We start from the raw sequence: 20145 nt of genomic DNA, 5'->3' as shown, positions 1-20145 counted from the left end.
ACATGGCTTAGCCACAGCCTGGGGGATGTTTCCAGAATGAGATTTTCACTCTGCAGCGGAGTGTGCACTGATATGAAACTTTCCTGGCAGATTAAAACTGTGTGCTCGACCGAGACTTGAACTCGGGACCTTCGTCTTTCGCGGGCAAGTGCTCCACCATCTGAGCTACCGAAGAACGACTCACGCCCGGCCCTCACAGCTTTACTTCTGCCAGTATCTCGTCTCCTACCTTCCAAACTTTACAGAAGTTCTTCTACGAACCTTGCAGAACTTGCACTCCTGAAAGAAAGGATACTGCGGAGACATGGCCTAGCCACAGCCTGGGGGATGTTTCCAGAATGAGATTTTCACTCTGCAGCGGAGTGTGCGCTGATATGAAACTTTCCTGGCAGATTAAAACTGTGTGCCCGACCGAGACTCAAACTTACTTCTGTAAAGTTTGGAAGGTAGGAGACGAGATACTGGCAGAAGTAAAGCTGTGAGGGCTGGGCGTGAGTCGTGCTTCGGTAGCTCAGATGGTAGAGCACTTGCCCACGAAAGGCAAAGGTCCCAAGTTCGAGTCTCGGTCGGGCACAGAGTTTTAATCTGCCAGGAAAGTTTCATATCAGTGCACACTCCGCTGCAGAGTGAAAATCTCATTCTGGAAACATCCCCCAGGCTGTGGCTAAGCCATGTCTCCGCAGTATCCTTTCTTTCTGGAGTGCTAGTTCTGCAAGGTTCGCAGAAGAACTTCTGAAAAGTTTGGAAGGTAGGAGACGAGATACTGGCAGAAGTAAAGCTGTGAGGGCCGGTCATGAGTCGTGCTTCGGTAGCTCAGATGGTAGAGCACTTGCCCGCGAAATGCAAAGGTCCTGAGTTCGAGGCTCGGTCGAGCACACAGTTTTAATCTGCCAGAAAAGTGTCATAGCTGTGTTGGGAAAGAACCAGAGCTCCAAGACCTAATAAAAAGCACTGAATCTCAAATGTTATAGGTACAGAGAGCTGGCGAAAGCCAAAAATAATTTCAGCCAAAATTTTTTCAAACTATCTTACAGTCTTCAGAAAGGATAGATTAAACACAATTGGTGGTGGAGTATTTATTGCTGTCAGAGGTAGCGTACCTTGAAGCGAAACTGAAGTAGATAGTTCGTGTGAAGTAGTATGGGTAAATGTTGTACCTGACAATCGGACTAAACTATTAATTTGATCGTTTTACCGACCCCCTGACTCAGAAGATATAGTTGCCGAACAGTTCAAAGAAAACTTGAGTCTTATTTCAAGTAAATACCCTGCTCATACAATTATAGTCGGTGGTGACTTCAGTCTACCCTCGATATGCTGGAAAAATTATAGTGTAAAGCCAGCGGCAGGCATAAAATGTCAGCTGAACTTGTACTGAATGCTTTCTCAGAAAATTATTTTTAACCATTAGTTCATGAGCCCACTCGAAGCGTAAATGGTTTCGAAAGTGCACTTGACCTTTTAGCAACAAATAATCCTGGACAAATAGTGAGTATTGTGGCAAATACATGGATTAGCGACCACAAGGCACTTGCTGCTTGGCTGAATAGTGTAATGCATACAACCATCAAAAAGAAATGAAAAGTATATCTATTTAAAAAAGCTGATAAAAATGCTCTTAATGCCTTTCTAAGAGACAGTCTTCACTCCTTCCGATCTGATCATGTAAGTGTAGAAAAGTTGTGGAATGTTTTCAAAGAGATAGTATCAACAGCATTTGAGAGATATATACCACATAAATTAATAAGTGATGGTACTGATCCCCCATGGTACACAAAATGCGTCAGATCATTGTTGCAGAAACAACGAAAACAGCATGCCAAATTTAAAAAAACACAAAATTCCCAAGATTAGCAAAGTTTTGCAGAATTTCGAAATATAGCGTGTACCGCAATGCGAGATGCTTTTAATAATTTCCACAATGAAATTCTGTCTCGAAATCTGGCAGAAAACCCAAAGAGATTCTGGTCATACATAAAGCACTCCAGTGGCAAGACGCAATCAATACCCTCACTGAAACTTCCTGGCAGATTAAAACTGTGTGCCCGACCGAGACTCGAACTCGGGACCTTTGCCTTTCGCGGGCAAGCGCTCTACCAACTGAGCTACCGAAGCACGACTCACGTCCGGTACTCACAGCTTTACTTCTGCCAGTACCTCGTCTCCTACCTTCCAAACTTTACAGAAGCTCTCCTGCGAACCTTGCAGAACTAGCACTCCTGAAAGAAAGGATATTGCGGAGACATGGCTTAGCCACAGCCTGGGGGATGTTTCCAGAATGAGATTTTCACTCTGCAGCGGAGTGTGCGCTGATATGAAACTTCCTGGCAGATTAAAACTGCCAGGAAGTTTCATATCAGCGCACACTCCGCTGCAGAGTGAAAATCTCATTCTGTAAACATCCCCCAGGCTGTGGCTAAGCCATGTCTCCGCAATATCCTTTCTTTCAGGAGTGCTAGTTTTGCAAGGTTCGCAGGAGAGCTTCTGTAAAGTTTGGAAGGTAGGAGACGAGGTACTGGCAGAAGTAAAGCTGTGAGTACCGGACGTGAGTCGTGCTTCGGTAGCTCAGTTGGTAGAGCGCTTGCCCGCGAAAGGCAAAGGTCCCGAGTTCGAGTCTCGGTCGGGCACACAGTTTTAATCTGCCAGGAAGTTTCATATCAGCGCACACTCCGCTGCAGAGTGAAAATCTCATTCTGAATACCCTCACTGCGCGATAACAATGGTGAAGTCACTGATGACAGTGCCACTAAAGCAGTTATTAAACACGGTTTTCCGAAACTCCTTCACCAAAGAAGACGAAGCAAATATTCCTGAATTCCAATCAAGAACAACTGCCAAGATGAGAAATATAGAAGTAGATATCTATGGTGTAACAAAGCAGCTTAAATCACTTAATAAAGGCAAGGCCTCCGGTCCAGATTGTATACCAATCGGGTTCCTCTCAGAGTATGCTGATAAAATACCTCCATATTTAGCAATTATATACAACAACTCGCTCACAGAAAGATCTGTACCTAAAGACTGAAAAATTGCTCAAGTCACACCAATACCCACAAAGGGAAGTAGGAGTAATCCGCTGAATTACAGGCCTATATCACTAATGTCGATTTGCAGTAGGGTTTTGGAACATATATTGTATTCGAACGTTATGAAGTACCTAGAAGAAAACGATTTATTGACACATAGTCAGCACGCTTTCAGAAAATGTCGTTCTTGTGAAACACAACTAGCTCTTTAGATTCATGAAGTAATAAGTGATATTAACAAGGGATGTCAAATTGATTCCATATTCTTAGATTTCCAGAAGGCTTTCGACACCTTTCATCACAAGCGCCTTCTAACCAAAGTGCATGCCTACAGAGTCCCGCCTCAGTTGTGTGACTGTATTCGTGATTTCCTGTCAGAAAGGTCACAGTTCGTAGTAATAGACGGAAAGTCATCGAGTAAAACAGAAGTAATATTCGGCATTCCCCAGGGAAGTGTCGTAGGCCCTCTATTGTTCCTGATCTATATTAACAACATGGAAGACAATCTGAGTAGCCCTATTAGATTGTTTGCAGATGATGCTGTCATTTGCCATCTTGCAAAGTCATCAGATGATCAGAACAACTTGCAAAATGATTTAGATAAGATATCTGTATGGTGCGAAAAGTGGCAATTGACCCTGAATAAAGAAAAGTGTGAAGTTCTTCACATGAGTACTAAAAGAAATCAGCTAAATTTCAATTACGCGATAAGTCACATAAATCTGAAAGCTGTAAATTCAGCAAAATACTTAGGGATTACAATTACAATTAACCTAAATTGGAACAATCACATAGATAATATTGTGGGTAGAGCAAACCAAAGACTGTGATTCATTGGCAGAACCCTTAGAAGGTGCAACAGGTCTACTAAAGAGACTGCTTACACCACACTTGTCGGCCGTATTCTGGAGTATTGCTGTGCGGTGTGGGATCCGTATCAGGTGGGACTGACAGATGACATTGAAAAAGTCCAAGGATGGCAGCTCATTTTGTATTATTGTGAAATAAGGGAGATAGTGTCACAGACGTGATATGTGAATTGGAGTGGCAATCATTAAAACAAAGGCGTTTTTCATTGCGACGGGATCTTCTCATGAAACTTCAATGACCAGTTTTCTCCTCCGATTGCGAAAACGTTCTGTTGGTACCCACCTACATAGGGAGTAATGATCATCACGATAAAATAAGAGAAATCAGGGTTCGCACAGAAAAATTGAAGTGCTCATTTCTCCCTCGTGCCTTTCGAGAGTGGAACGATAGAGAGACAGCTTGAAGGTGGTTCATTGAATCCTCTGCCAGGCACTTTATTGTGAATAGCAGAGCAATCACTTCAATGTAGATGTTGTTACACTTTGGAGTGTTTGTATCAAATGATGTGCAGTGATTCAGATTCTGAATTTGCTTTTACTTGGACAGGGATTAAATGTATTTGAACTTAGGCATTACACGCTTTCAGTTATGGTGATTGCTAGAATGTTTCTTTCAATAAGGCCAAAGTCATTGTGCTTCCCTATCCTTATCCAGCTGAGCATACCATGTGAGGTGGCTCATTAATGAAGACTCTTGACTCACATTTGGGAGAATCAAAGTCGAAACCCTCAACCATTCATCCAGCTTAAGGTGTTTTATTCTTTCCCTAATTTGTTTAACACAAATGCTGGAGTGGTTCCTTTGAAAAAGTCATGACCAATTTACTTATATCTTTTTCTTCATGGTGGATATCACAGCTGAATATTTACTGAATGAATTCAGAATTTTTTTTTCTTAAGTTGTGATTTATTTAATCTTTCATTCTTTTCACAACTGGCTTCAGCTTATGTTTGGAGAAGAACACTATGTTACAAGTACAAAATGAAAACACAATGGTATGATGGTAAATTAGCAGAAAAATAGTTTACTTTTAAATTTACCAAATTTCTAAATTGGCAGCATCTTCACAATCTGTTTCTCCATTTATATCGGTTTACAAAATGCAACTGTGCTTTATGTATTGACAGTTTTGACATTTGGTTTGTTTACATAAGGCAGGAAATGTGCAAAGATATAATTTATTTATATTGGCAAAGATAAATAATAAATAAATAACTTAATTATATCTTATCTTGATGAAGTAGTCAACATCATTATCTTCAGCAATATACTCTGCAACTAGAAGCTATAGTTGGCCCTTGACCTCAATTTGGTGGCTGTCACCTACATGCTGGATACTTTGCTCTTGGTTGCACTCATATAGAATTGCAGAAAATTTGGTAGATGAAGTGGTTGCTTTGAGAGATGGTTCCATCTCTGACAGGGTGAGAGACATCTGGGCTTGGGATGGAGTAAGTGGTAACAGGCATATTTATGGGACAAGTTTTCCATGGGAATATTACCTGCAGGACAGATATTTGGGAACATAAATGTTGTAGGGACAAACAAGAAATTACATAAGTAAGAACAGGGTTAGTTGGGAGGACATTCCTCATTTAAGGGCATGGTGAGAGGTATTTGCAGCCTTGAGAGAGAATGTGATTCATTTGTTGCTCTGCTGTCTGGAAGCTTGATTACTACATTTAGCCTTTGAGCATGTGCTGTTACCACACAAGAAAGCATTTGCTATGTCTATAGGTTCAGTATTTTTCTGTCTTTGTCACTCTGTGTTTGTTCTTTCTCCAGCCGTCCGCCCCGGTAGCTGAGTGGTCAGCGTGACAGACTGTCAATCCTAAGGGCCCGGGTTTGATTCCCGGCTGGGTCGGAAATTTTCTCCGCTCAGGGACTGGGTGTTGTGTTGTCCTAATCATCATCATTTCATCCCCATCGACGCGCAGGTCGCCGATGTGGCGTCAAATTGAAAGACCTGCACCAGGCGAATGATCTACCCGACGGGAGGCCCTAGCCACACGACATTTCCATTTTATCCAAAAAGCTCCAATATTTAATAAATATTGCTCGTATGAGCATTTCAATAAAATATGTGAAAATCAAATGGGCAACTGGTCTTGATGCTGGAATTTAGTAGCAAATGACATATCTTGAGTTTTGAGATTGTTTCATTGACTTTGAGGTCATTAAACGGGGTTACTGCCTCCGTTGGCTACATGTGAGGGAAAGAACCAGTCTGGTCTTGTAGAGAGAATCAGTGATCAAAGTTTTGAGCATTGCAGCATGTTACTCAGTTCCATCTGTTGTAGAGTGTGAGAGTTCTATTATGTGTGTTGCAGTTTAATACTATTTTTGTTGCTAATTTCAATTCCAGGTCTGCCATGGAGACATAAAATTAGAGAACATAATGATAACCTCATGGAACTGGGTACTCCTTGTTGACTTTGCATCTTTCAAACCAACATATCTTCCAGAGGATAATCCGGCTGACTTTTCTTACTTTTTTGATACTTCAAGAAGAAGAACATGTTACATAGCCCCAGAAAGGTATGTCTAAGAAATCACTCAATGCTCATTTTTTGAATACTGATATTAAGTGAGCTGTTTTGTTGATGAAAATGCTGTTATCATTGGAGAGTGTGAATGTACAGTTCTATGTATTCAGGTTATTTATACTTCAGTGCTTGTTCCAAGTAAAGCACATTTCTTCAATATTTTGCAACTTGAGAACACTTATTACAATCACCAGTGAAGAATGATACATTTTGTTTCATTTGTGATTTAGTTTACATCCCATAGATAGATTTTGTCCTTCTTCTGTCAGTTTCTTATTCCTTCGCAGCCCAAAAGTTAAATAAATAAATAAATAAATACACAATGTGATTGTTGGGTTCAAATTAATGATATGAATATAATAGAGGGAAACATTCCACGTGGAATCCTTGAACCATTACACCAACAACCTGAAAACAGCTTTTGCATCCCGTAACTACCCTCCCGACCTGGTACAGAAGCAAATAACCAGAGCCACTTCCTCATCTCCTCAAACCCGGAACCTTCTTAATGATATGAATATAATAGAGGGAAACATTCCACGTGGAATCCTTGAACCATTACACCAACAACCTGAAAACAGCTTTTGCATCCCGTAACTACCCTCCCGACCTGGTACAGAAGCAAATAACCAGAGCCACTTCCTCATGTCCTCAAACCCGGAACCTTCCACAGAAGAACCCCAAAAGTGCCCCGCTTGTGACAGGATACTTTCCGGGACTGGATCAGATTCTGAATGTGGCTCTCCAGCAGGGATACGACTTCCTCAAATCCTGCCCTGAAATGAGATCCATCCTTCATGAAATCCTCCCCACTCCACCAAGAGTGTCTTTCCGCCGTCCACCTAACCTTCGTAACCTCTTAGTTCATCCCTATGAAATCCCCAAACCACCTTCCCTACCCTCTGGCTCCTACCCCTGCAACCACCCCCGGTGTAAAGCCTGTCCCATGCACCCTCCCACCACCACCTATTCCAGTCCTGTAACCCGGAAGATGTACACGATCAAAGGCAGAGCCACGTGTGAAAGCACCCACGTGATTTACCAACTGACCTGCCTACACTGTGAAGCGTTCTATGTGGGAATGATCAGCAACAAACTGTCCATTCACATGAATGGACACAGGCAGACAGTGTTTGTTGGTAATGAAGATCACCCTGTGGCTAAACATGCCTTGGTGCACGGCCAGCACATCTTGGCACAGTGTTACACCGTCAGGATTATCTGGATACTTCCCACCAACACCAACCAGTCAGAACTCCGGAGATGGGAACTTGCCCTTCAGCATATCCTCTCTTCACGCTATCCACCAGGCCTCAATCTCTGCTAATTTCTAATTTCAATTTGCCGCCGCTCATACCTCACCTGTCTTTCAACATCATCTTTGCCTCTGTATTTCCGCCCCGACTGACATCTCTGCCCAAACTCTTTGCCTTTACAAATGTCTGCTTGTGTCTGTGTATATGCGGATGGATATGTGTGTGTGTGCGAGTGTATACCCGTCCTTTTTTCCCCCTAAGGTAAGTCTTTCCGCTCCCGGGATTGGAATGACTCCTTACCCTCTCCCTTAAAACCCAAATCCTTTTGTCTTTCCCTCTCCTTCCCTCTTTCCTGACGAGGCAACCGTTGGTTGCGAAAGCTAGAATTTTGTGTGTATGTTTGTGTTTGTTTGTGTCTCTATCGACCTGCCAGCGCTTTTGTTTGGTAAGTCTCATCATCTTAAATATAAATAAATACACACACACACACACACACACACACACACACACACACACACACAGAGAGAGAGAGAGAGAGAGAGAGAGAGAGAGAGAGAGAGAGAGAGAGAGAGAGAGGGGGGGGGGGAGCAGGGAATGGGGGGTGGAAGGAAGTGGAAGCAGAGCAAGGGGATTGCAGTATGGGAGAAAAGCCTTGAGGGGGTGGTTGAAGGCAATGGCAGTTTTCTACACAGAAATAGAGGAGTTGGGCAGAAAAAAGGCAGCCATGTGATAAAAGCATAAATACATACAAACAAGATGATTTATGCATTAAATTATGGACACTTTGACCATAAAAGTGGGAGAGATGGAATGGAAATAGAAACAAGAGAGAAGGAAGAAAGATGTAGGACAGAAGAGTGAGAAATCAGTAAAAAATTAATAGAATAGGCATGTCCACTCAACACATACACAGTGTGATCAAAAGTATCTGAACACCCCCAAAAACATATGTTTTTCATGTTAGGTACATTGTGCTGCCACCTACAGCTAGGTACTAAATATCAGAGACCTCAGTAGTCATTAGACATCGTGAGAGAGTTGAATGAGACGCTCCGCAGAACTCACGGACTTTGAATGTGCTCAGGTGACTGGGTGTCACTTATGTCATACATCTGTATGCAGGTTTTCCACACTTCTAAACATCCCTAGGTCCACTGTTTCTGATGTGATAGTGAAGTGGACACGTACAGCACAAAAGCGTGCAGGCTGACCGTGTCTGTTGACTGACAGACTGCCAACAGTTGAAGAGCGCCATAATGTGTAACAGGCAGACATCTATCCAGGCCATCACACAGGAATCCCAAACTGCATAAGGATCCACTGCAAGTTCTATGACAGTTAGGCAGGAGGTGAGGAAACTTGGATTTCATGGTAGAGCAGCTGCTCATAAACCACACATCATACCGGTTAATGCCAAACGACACCTCACTTGGTGTAAGGAGCATAAACATTGGACAACTGAACAGTGAAAAAATATTATGTGGAGTGATGAATCATGGTACACAATGTGGCTGTCCGATGGCAGGGTGTTGGTATGGTGAATGCCTGGTGAACATCACCTACCAGTGTGTGTAGTGCCAACAGTAAAATTTGGAGGCAGTGGTGTTATGGTGTGGTCGTGTTGTTCATGGAGGGGGCTTGCACATCTTGTTGATTTGTGGGCGCTATCACAGCGCTGGCCTACATTGATGTTTTAAGCACCTTCTTGCTTTCCACTGTTGAAGAGCAATTTTGGGATAGCGATTGCATCTTTCAACACGATCAAGCACCTATTCATAAAGCACAGCCTGTAGCAGAGTGGTTACATGACAATAACATCCCTGTAATGGACTGGCCTGCACAGAGGCCTGATCTGAACCCTATAGAACACCTTTGGGATGTTTTGGAACACCAGCTTCGTGCCAGGCCACACTGACCAACATAGATACCACTCCTCAGTGCAGCACTCCGTGAAGAATGGGCTGCCATTCCCCAAGAATTTCCAGCACCTGATTGAATGTATGCCTGCGAAAGTGGAAGCTGTCATCAAGGCCAACACCAATTGAATTCCAGCATTACCAATGGAGGGCGCCACAAACTTATAAGTCATTTTTAGCCAGATGTCTGGATACTTTTGATCACATAGTGTAGTTGAGGCTTTGTGTGACAGGAAGCCACATAAACGAGACTGAACTTGTAGCTAAATATTTGGACAGTATGCTTTCACAGAGGTAAGAAACTAATTAAACACACATATGCATCTTCATTATGTGGGACTGTGGTGGGGTTAGATGGGTGAAGGGAGGTACAGTTTGGCCTGTGGGTGGGCGAGGCAATAAGAAAGTGGGGTAGGAGTTAGGCACCAATGAGCTCAACCAGGTGCTGGAAGGGGAAGCTGTTTGCAGTTAATGATGAACTGGATGATGTAGGGTCAGGGAGGTGAGGATAAGAGATTAGAATATAGAAAGAAGAGGGCAATAAGAATATATTTGGTCATGTATATAAGGAATGAGACGGTGGGTCATCAGGGAAAGATAGTGTTCAATGGCAACAAGGTTGTGGGCATGGAGTGTATTAATGTAAGGGAGATAGCACCACCAGTGACAAGCAGGGAGTAACGAGTTGCAGCCACTTTCCTGGTAAAGGAAATTAGCCAATTGAAAATGGGTTGGAGACGTTCATCAACTGAAGGAGAGAATCTTTCTGTAGGAGCACAGCAGTTGGCTATGAGAGGGCATTGAGGGTGAGTAGGTTTGTATATTTAAGAAAATCTGTAGGAGGTGGGTTTTGTCGAGGAGAGGAAGGAGGTGGGTTTGGGCAAAAGTTTCTGCTGTTGGCATTGTGATTTTAGTTGGGATTGGAGGTAGTAATGGGCTGGGATGGGACTGGATCATTCTGGTTACGTTTATAGGTGTAAGAGTCAGACAAATGATGGAGACCATCTTGGCAGGTAATCACAACAATTCATCACCACAGTAGTGGAGAATTCATTTGTAGGGAGGATGATCTATTCATAGTCTTCTTTAAAATCACAGGTAGCTGCTCTTGCCTTTTTTTTTTTAGATGCTTGCATTATTGGGAAGTTACCCAGGAAAGGTAGGTGAGACAAGATTGGAGGTGAGGAATTCCTGGAAGGTAACTGGTGAGGCAGGGTGTGGGGTCACAATGGGGCAGAAGTGGGAACTAGGAAAGGCATAATTATATGCTTGATTTCGGACTATTTGGTCATAGCAGTAGGTAGTAAGTTAGTGTTTTGCTGTAATGTATAGGTGAAGGAGAATAGACACCATGACCAATCCATAATTATTGAAACTAGATGCAGTGCTGAAGATGAGATTATTTAGGAAGGGCTGAAACTTCTGTGAGGCTCAGTTTGTTAGTGGAGAGGTTAATAATACCAGGAGGTTGCTTTGGGGGTAGCTTATCTCTTAGGATATTCAGAGGCAGGAGTAGGAAGAAAGTATACTGTGTAGCTTTTTTAAGTTGTGGTTTGATTGCTGTTCCAATTGACAGACAGAGTTGACCATCCAGTGGCTGTGCTACTGCTCAACTCCTCAACTATGTGGTGAGTAGTTATATTTATTCTACACCTAGTACTTTCCAGTAGCAGAAAAAGAGGGGGGGGGGGTTGCATATGATTAAGTAGAGTTTTTAAGTTCAAAAACTATTGGTCTGATTATTTTAGATATTGACTAAGACATGTGAATCGAGATGAAAATTACAGGTTGTCTGTTTCACATAATAAAGCTCCAGCAACTTGCATTCTCTGCAGATGAGCTATGATCTTTTTTGATAATCTGAAGGATGTTCAATGCCCAACAGAAAGGATTTTATGCCACTGTTTTCAGAAAATGCTTTAAATCAATTTAGGACAAGTGGTCTCCACTGCCAGTTGTGGTTCTTGACACTGACAGCTCCCTTGGCAACTTAAAAGACAATTATCACCAGGAAAAAGTTTATACATGTGAAAAGAAAGTAGGTATGCTAGAATGATGTGTAAAAGTGATGTTGTTTGGCATAAAATATTTGTATAAAACAGTTTCATATCTTGATGAATGGATTTTCATAGCTCATGTTCAAATTTTGTGCTAATGTGTTTAACTTGTATTTTAGTTCTGGTCATTTTTGATTCCCTAGGTTTATCAAGACCTTAAATTCAGACATATCAAGCCAGCTGCTACTACCAGAAGAGACATCAAGAAGAGGAGATCTCACACCAGCTATGGACATATTTTCCGCTGGGTGAGTTGAATTACTGGCATTTGTGTTAGTGACGAATATCTTAGGCTATGATTTATTTCTCTTTGAGCAATATTTGTGTTTTGTTATACACGAGCACAAGATTTCATGATAAAGTGTAAGGGACAAAACTGATTCTCAACATGTATTGTATGAAATGCATACTTCTCTTGTATTAGGAAGGATTAGCAGGCATGGGGGGGGATTTGGGGGGGGGGGGATATTGGGGATGTGAGAAGGAGGAGGAGGAGGAGGAAGAGGAGGAGGAGGAAGAGGAGGTATCCAGTTACTAGAAATTACGATGTAATTCAGGAAGGTAGGGCAGATCCAACTCAAGATGAAAGTAATATGTGGTCTGAGAAGGGACTGACAAATTATGGTAATAATTCTAATAACTATGGAGTAAAGATATGGCAGTACAAACTGATTCCAATGTAACTGTGGCAATTGAAAACATTATTAAAATTTGTGTAACTGTTGGCAATTGAAAACATTATTAAAATTTGAGTAAATAACTTCTTGTTTGACATTTGGCAATGGGAATGGGGATGATAAGATTTTTCTTGAAATCTTCCTTTCTTTTGCTTGTAGTTATTGTGTATATAATGTAATTGGATACATAAAAAAATCTACTCATCAATTAGCAGCAGCTTTTACTTGTGCAAGCTTCTAGCAGAAGTGTTGAAGGGGAAGGAAGAGGGGTGATGGGTAAGGAACTGGAGAGGTTTAGGAAAAGAGAAGGGGGTAGAGAGGATTGTAAGTGTTCCCTGACCTGGGGTTCTGATGGACTTTTCTGAAATTTATCCCTTTTTCTAAACCTCTTTTGTTCTTTTCTTTCACCTTTCTTCCTTCCTCTCCAACCCTTCTTCTGGAAGAAGGAGCAACTGGCTGTGAAAGCTTGCATAAGTAAAACCTTTTTTATGTGTGTGGTCTCCTGCTGCCACTTGCTGAGTAGATTTTTTATCTGTCCAGTTACATTATATTACTCGTTGATTAGTCATACTGCGATGTATAGAACTTGGCTTTGATAGACGTATTGTTGGTAAGGTGAAATATGGTTTCCATTTTTTTTATTAATTAATTTTTAAACATGTTGAGTTGCATCCACTTGCATATGTATTTAAACCTCACTATCTGCGTAAATTTTTCATGATTTATCCTCAGTTTTCTGTATGGTGATTGATGTGAGATCCAAAGATGACCCTTTCTGCTTCTGTTTGCAGTTTCTCAATTTGTTGCACAGCTGCATCAAGATGATCCAAATGAACTGCTCATCAGTGAAAAGCTTAACAGTGAATAATCATCTAATTCTTGTGGTTATCACCTGATCTCCATTCTCTCCTCAGATATTTACACCACTCACAAGTAACTCCTTTACAACACAGTGTAAATGCAAATTTGAGAATTGTCTCCTTGTCTCACCCCTGTCCTAATTTCATTAGTGCCAGAAATCTCTCCTCTGAATTTGTCTGATGTATTTGTTTTCAACAAGGGCTACTGAATGATTGCTCTTATCCTATTGTCCAAATCCAATTCATCAATAACTCAAATTAACGTATCTCAGTCATTATAGCTTTAAGCATCTTGAAAATGGTTATTGTTATTTCTGTCTTCATTTTGCTGACGTATTCATGGACCTTTCTCTTACATTGTGCTTTTACACTAGAAAGCACATAGTGTGTCTTCTGAAATGGAATACTTCTTCAAGGGTAGTTTTCCAACATCTTTAATATGGATAGGGAGTATGATTGCTGTGTGCAGATGTGAGCTGAGTTGGTAACACTTTGCTCTCAGTTCCAGGCTATGTTGGCTTCAGTTACACAGCTTGAGGCAGCAGTGGATGGGGATCGCTTTTATGGACTGGCATGGTTGTAATTGAGAACTCCAATGTTAAGCATATTATGGGATCTCTTAGGGACATGGCTACCAAGGAGGGGAAGAAAACCAATGTGCACTCCATGTGGAGTCATTCAAGTTGTGAAACAGGCCCTTCTGGATGCCATGTGGATCACAGACTGTGGGCAACTGCAGGTGGTGGCTCACATCAATACCAGTGATGTGTGTCGCTTTGAATTGGAAGAGATTCTCTCTGATTTCGAGTGGCTGTCTGAAGTGGTAAAGGCTGCCAGCCTTGGGTGTGAGATGAAAGCAGGACTCGCCATTTGCAGCATAATCAATAGAACCAATTGCGGACCTCTGGTACTGAGCCTAGTGGAGGGTTTGAATCAAAGGCTCAAATGGTTCTGCGACCATGTAGGCTGCAGATTCCGTGACTTGCACCGTAGGCTGATAGAGTTTTTGGTTTCACTAAATAGGTCAGGAGTCCATTACACATAGGAGGTAGCTACATAGGTAGGTAGTGGGGGCTGTGTGGCACAAACTGAGCGGTTTTTTATAGTAGAGGGTTTTGGGGAGACACAAAAATGGCTTCAGAATCAAAGGTGCAGATTGAACACAGGAAGAATATAGATCTAGGAACCTCGGTATAACAGCTGCAAATTGTCATAGCTGTGTTGGGAAAGTACCAGAGCTCCAAGCGCTAACACAAAGCACTGATGCTCAAATCGTTATAGGCACCGAAAGCTCTCTAAAGCCAGAGATAAGTGCAGCCAAAATTTTTGCAAAGGCTCTAATAGTGTTCAGAAAGGATAGGCTGAATACAGGTGGGAGTGGAATGTTTGTTGCTGTTAGAAGTAGTTTACCTTGTATTAAAATTGAAGTAGTAGTTCCTGTGAGCTAATACGGGTAGAGGACATTCTTGACAACTGGAATCAAACACTAATTGGATCCTTTTACCAACCTCACAACTCAGTTTATACAATCGCTTGAAAGGGTCAAAGAAAACTTGAGTCTAATTTCAGATACATACCCAACTCATACAATTATAGGTGGCAATGACTTCAGTTTATCCTTGATATGATGGCAAAAATACATGTTTAAATCTGGATGTGTGCAGAAAACTTCATCCAAAATTGTACTAAGTGCATCCTCTGAAAATTATTTTTAGCAGTTAGTTCATGAAGCCACTCGAATAGTAAACATTTGTGAAAACACACTTGGACTCTTAGCAACAAATAATACTGAGCTAATAACAAGCATCCAAGCTGATGTAGGGGTTAGTGAACACAGGGCTTGTCATAGCGAGATTGAATACCGTAACTCCTAAACCCACCAAAAATAAATGAAAAATTTGTCTATTCCAAAAAGGCAAATAAAAATACACTTGACATTTCTCCACTCTACTTCACTCCTTCCAAATTAACATTTTAAGTGTAGACCAGATGTGGCTTGAATTCAGAGAAATAGTATTGACAGCAGTTGAGAGATTTAGACCAAATAAATTAAGAAACAACGGAGCTGTTCCCCCAATAACACACAAAACTGGTCAGAACACTGTTGCAGAAACAATGAAAAAAAAACCATGCCAAATTTAAACAAATGCAAAATCCCCAAGATTCAGTCTTTTACTGAATCTTGAAATTCAGCATGGACTTTAATGCGAGATGCTTATAATAATTTCCACAAAGAAACTTTGTCTCCAAACCAAATTCTGGTCATATGTAAAGTATGCTAGCGGCAAGACACAATCAATGCCTTCTCTGCATGATAACAATGGAAATACTGTCAGTGACAATGGCACCAAAGCAGAGTTGCTAAACACAGCCTTGTGAAATTACTTCACCAAAGAAGATGAAGTAAATATTCCAGAGTACAAATCAAGAACAGCTGCCACCATGAGTAACATAGAAGTAGATATCCTTGGAATACTGAAGCAAATTAAATCATTTAATAAAACCAAGTCTTCAGGTCCATATGGTAAAAAAGTTAGATTCCTTTCATTGTGTGCTGTTGCAGTAGCTCCATACTTTACAGTCATGTACAACCACTCAGTCAATGAAAGATCCATGCCCAAAGACTGGAAAGTTGCACAAGTCACACCAATATTCAATAAAGGCAATAGAAATAATCCACTAAATTACGAAATATTATTTATGTCGATGTGCAGCAGGCTCTTCTAACATATATTGTGTTCGAACATTATGAATTACCCTGAAGACGACAGTCCATTGACACAGAGTCAACACGGATGTAGAAAACATTGTTCTTGTGAAACACACCTGGTGCTTTACCCACATAAAGTGTTGAGTGCTGTTGACAAGGAATTTCAAAGCGATTCCATATTTCTAGGATTCTAGAAGGCTTTTGACACCGTACCTCATAAACACCTTGTAATCAAATTATGTGCTAGTGGAATATTGTCTCAGTTATGTGACTGGATCCGTTATTTCCTGTCAGAGATGTCACAGTTTATAGTAACTGATGGAAAGTCATTGAGTAAAACAGAAGTGATTTGTGGCATTCTTCAAGGCAGTGTTATAGACCCTGTGCTGTTTCTTATGTTTATAAACAATGTATGAGACAATCTGAGCAGCTGTCATAGGTTGATTGCACACGATGCTGTCATTTACTATCAAAAGATCAAAACCAATTTGCAAAATGAGTTAGAGAAGATATCTGTATGGCTCAATAATTGGCAATTTACCCTAAATAACTAAACTTGTGAGGTCATCCGCATGAGTGCTAAAAGGAATCCACTAAACTTCGATTACATAAAAAAATCAGTCAAATCTAAAGGCAGTAAATTCAACTAAATACCAAGGAATTACAATTACAAATAACTTAAATTGGAAAGAACTTGCAGAAAATGTGAGGAAGGCAAACAAAAGCTGTGTTGTATTTCAGAACACGTAGAAGATACAACAGAGCTACTAAAGAGACTGCCTAAACTAAGCTTGTCCATTTTCTGCTGCATGGTATGGGATCCTTACCAGATAGGATTAACGGAGTACACGAGAAAGTTCAAAGAAGGGCAGCATGTTTTGTATTATTGAGAAATAGGAAGTATTACAGACATGATATAGTATTTTGGGTGGAAATTATTTAAACAAAGGCATTTTTCATTGCAGCCAGATCTTGTCATGAAATGTCAACCACCAGCTTTGTCCTCCAAACACAAAAATTATTTTGTTGATGCTGACCTACATGGGGAGAAATGATCATCTTAATAAAATAAGGGAAATCAGAGCTTGCACGGAAAGATATAAGTGTTCTTTTTTTTCCGTGCTCTGTTCAACAGTGGAATAATAGAGGATTAGTGTGAAGGTGGTTCGATGAACCCTCTGCCAGGCACTTAAGTGTGACTTGCAGAGTACCCGTGAAGATGTAGGTGTAGATGTAGAATACAGCCTGTGCCTCATATATCAGGAATCTGCTTCATCAAAAACTTGCATTAGTGCCTTTTACATGACAGCCAATTAAGTGCTTATGGAATGGAAATGAAATGAGCGTATGGAATCGTGGGCCAGGTGGCCCCATCTGGGGAAGTCTTTTTCATTGACACCACATTGAGAGACATGCGCGCTGGTGATGAGGATGAAATGATGATGAGAACAACACAACACCCAGTCCCTGAGTGGAGAAAAATCTCCAACCTGGCCAGGAATCGAACCCTGACATGGTTGCATGGGAGATGAACACGTTACCACTCAGCTAAGCAGGCAGACAGGTCTTTTGAATATGGGTTTTGACAAGAAAAAAAAAAAACACTTGAAAAGCAATTTTGCATGTTCCTGAATAATTATACGAGGGAATGCTGAAAAATGATGACTCCAAATTTTTAATGTGAAAATTCTTAAACCCTTTTGAATAAAAGAAACCCTATTAACATGTCTACATCGTTATTCTTCATCTCTACGTATCTGCAGCCTTCTGTCAGTAGAGAGTTGCAAATCGTAGTGTGTAAATGGTAGTCATCGTGACGTCTGCAAGAATTTGACAGCTTGAGCATGCTGTCATTGATCATCCTCCCTATAGTTCTGGCTTGGCCCCATCTGTTTCAACTTAAAGAACACCTCTGAAGATTTGATAGTGATGAAATGGTGCAAGCAGAGGTGAAGTTGTGTGCTTAACAAAGTCAAAGATTCTACAGTGACAGCATCTACAACATGATCTCTCATTGGGAAAGATGTGTTCATTGTTAGTGTGAAATAAATGTGTAGACATGAAGAATAATAATGTAGAATGTTAAAATGTTTATTTTATTAAAAAAGCTTTTACAGTTTTCACATAAAAAAATTGGAGATATTACTTTTCAGCACTCCCTTATACTTTCGGTTTTTGTAGTCTTTGTTTCCTTGTTTTTCTGTCCATCTTTAAGAGCAATATATTTTATTCCTCACAGACTTAAAAGTCATGGGACCGATGACATCCCAGTTTGGTCCCCTCCCCGAATCAACCAACCATCTTAAAAGTCACCATGAAATATGGTTGCAGTTCATGTTGTTAGCCTTGAAGTGGAAACATTAAAAAATCACTTCTACTTAAACTGAAGAAATACTCCATGAATTTGTATTACATTTCTTGCCTAGGTGTGCCCTGCTGGAGTTGTTTAATGAAGGCCATCCACCATTTGATTTCTCACAACTCCTTTCTTACCACAGTGGTGAATATAATGTTTCACGGCACTTGGAGAAGCTTGATGATCCGGACATAAAGGTAAGTGGACATGTATAATGTTTTTCTCTCTTTAATTTCTTCTATTCTCTTTTCTTTCTATTCATCAAAGTTTGTATGCCTACCACAGTAATGTGATTGTTATATTCATGGGAGAAATAAGCTCATGATTGCAGGAAACTTTTTTATGTAGTATACTGGACCTCCTGTTACTCTTAATTTTAGTTAGTCATGAAAAATCAAGTTTGCCAAGATCACTAGTAATTCTTTTTGTTACTATTACCAGTTCTGACAGATGTATGTTGTGTTAATTGGATCTAAAAGTTACAAAAACAAACATCCAAGTGAAGGTGGATCAAACATATTTGATTTCATTTAACCATTTTGTACACTATTGCAACATTAGAATGTACCTTGTAACATTATTAGATGTACATGCTTTTTACAAAATTGAATGTCACATAGTGACGTTGCATCAGATTGTAACAAAAAGTGGCAGGGAAGATCAGCACCTCACAAATAAAATACCACACAATTAAAACATACAACACGTTGTGCTGATACCTCAGCATACACTAATCACTTCATACCACAATGATGACGTAACTAGTATAATGCTTTCACAGATAATTAAGTACACAATTGTTTTTGTAGTAGTGTCTGATAACTGATAAATTTTGATTGCACGTGCCACACTGCAATTATGGCTTCTCTCCAATCTCATTAAAATTATTTTTAATAAAATTTATGTAACATTTTAAATCACAGATTTAAAATAAGATTATGTTTTGAAAATAGACAGTCTTAATTTTGAAAAAAAAAAAAAAAACCTTACAATGAAATATACATTTTCATCCTTTACATGTAAACGTATACTAAACAACAGTTCACTGTCATTTTTAAAAAAATAGTGTACAATAAAATGTAGTTCAGATTATTTAGCAACATAGAACCATATCAAAAGCCTTACAAAAAACAGTCATCAAGGTAACTAGCCTATATGCAAGACAGATATAGGCCATAGCTGTGGCCCATACAAAATCACTTCATGAAATGCTATTAGGTCTACATAATTGTATTCTTCACAGCACATAAAGTGAACTACACTAAGTCATAGGCATAAGTGGTGCAGTGCTCGTGGTCTAAGTACAACATGTTCATAAAAGAATTATGAGTTATAGTGTCAGTTTAACTGCATAGTGGATTGTTGCAAAATATTGTGGAGCTCGTGATATAGTTCCTGAGCTTTACATGAGAGCATAAGCACCCACTCATGGAACAACTGACGTGTATTGTGGAATTCAAAGCTTATGTATGCTAAAATGTGCATGGTGTATACCTACATGTTTTCAGTTTAAGTAGGTACAAATTACATCTGGAAGTAAGATGTGATATGGTACCACCAAATGCCTATATCTTTTATATAAAACTTCTTAATAAATGAATGAAATTTCTATATGTAAATGATGTGGTACTGGATATTTATGTTTTTCACAGTACTTAGGATTTTGTTCAAGTAGATACAACAGTAAATACATCATGGTAAACAATAAATAGATCATGGTAGGCAGAAATGTGACCCTAAAGAATTAAAGATTACATGAAAATTGCATAGTACCAATGACAATATCTCACACATAATACACTAAAGATTTTGATGGTAACGGTTTCCAATTTAGTCTGGTTTCTTCAGTATTGTAAACAAAGTCCAAATCA

The 20145-nt window shown here is 40.1% G+C and overlaps 1 protein-coding gene and 2 non-coding genes across 3 annotated transcripts in view; 2 read left to right on the top strand and 1 right to left on the bottom strand.

The window, feature by feature from the left end:
• LOC126175644 (phosphoinositide 3-kinase regulatory subunit 4) overlaps positions 1-20145 on the top strand; it is a 189732-nt gene that overhangs the window by 27071 nt on the left and 142516 nt on the right. Inside the window, exons 4-6 of the mRNA XM_049922534.1 lie at positions 6262-6434; positions 11815-11919; positions 18345-18471. Of these exons, the coding sequence (XP_049778491.1) occupies positions 6262-6434; positions 11815-11919; positions 18345-18471 (405 nt within the window). The remainder of the gene's footprint in view (positions 1-6261; positions 6435-11814; positions 11920-18344; positions 18472-20145) is intronic.
• On the bottom strand, positions 2042-2116 carry Trnas-cga (transfer RNA serine (anticodon CGA)). The gene has a single exon. It is a non-coding gene; the product is annotated as a tRNA-Ser (tRNA).
• Positions 2554-2628, top strand: Trnas-cga (transfer RNA serine (anticodon CGA)). Its single transcript has one exon. It is a non-coding gene; the product is annotated as a tRNA-Ser (tRNA).

This window comes from Schistocerca cancellata, chromosome 3 (genome assembly GCF_023864275.1).
Source record: "Schistocerca cancellata isolate TAMUIC-IGC-003103 chromosome 3, iqSchCanc2.1, whole genome shotgun sequence".
NCBI classification, from domain to species: Eukaryota; Metazoa; Arthropoda; class Insecta; order Orthoptera; family Acrididae; genus Schistocerca; species Schistocerca cancellata.
Note: the sequence above shows the minus strand (reverse complement) of the source record. Positions and strands in the feature narration are given on the sequence as shown.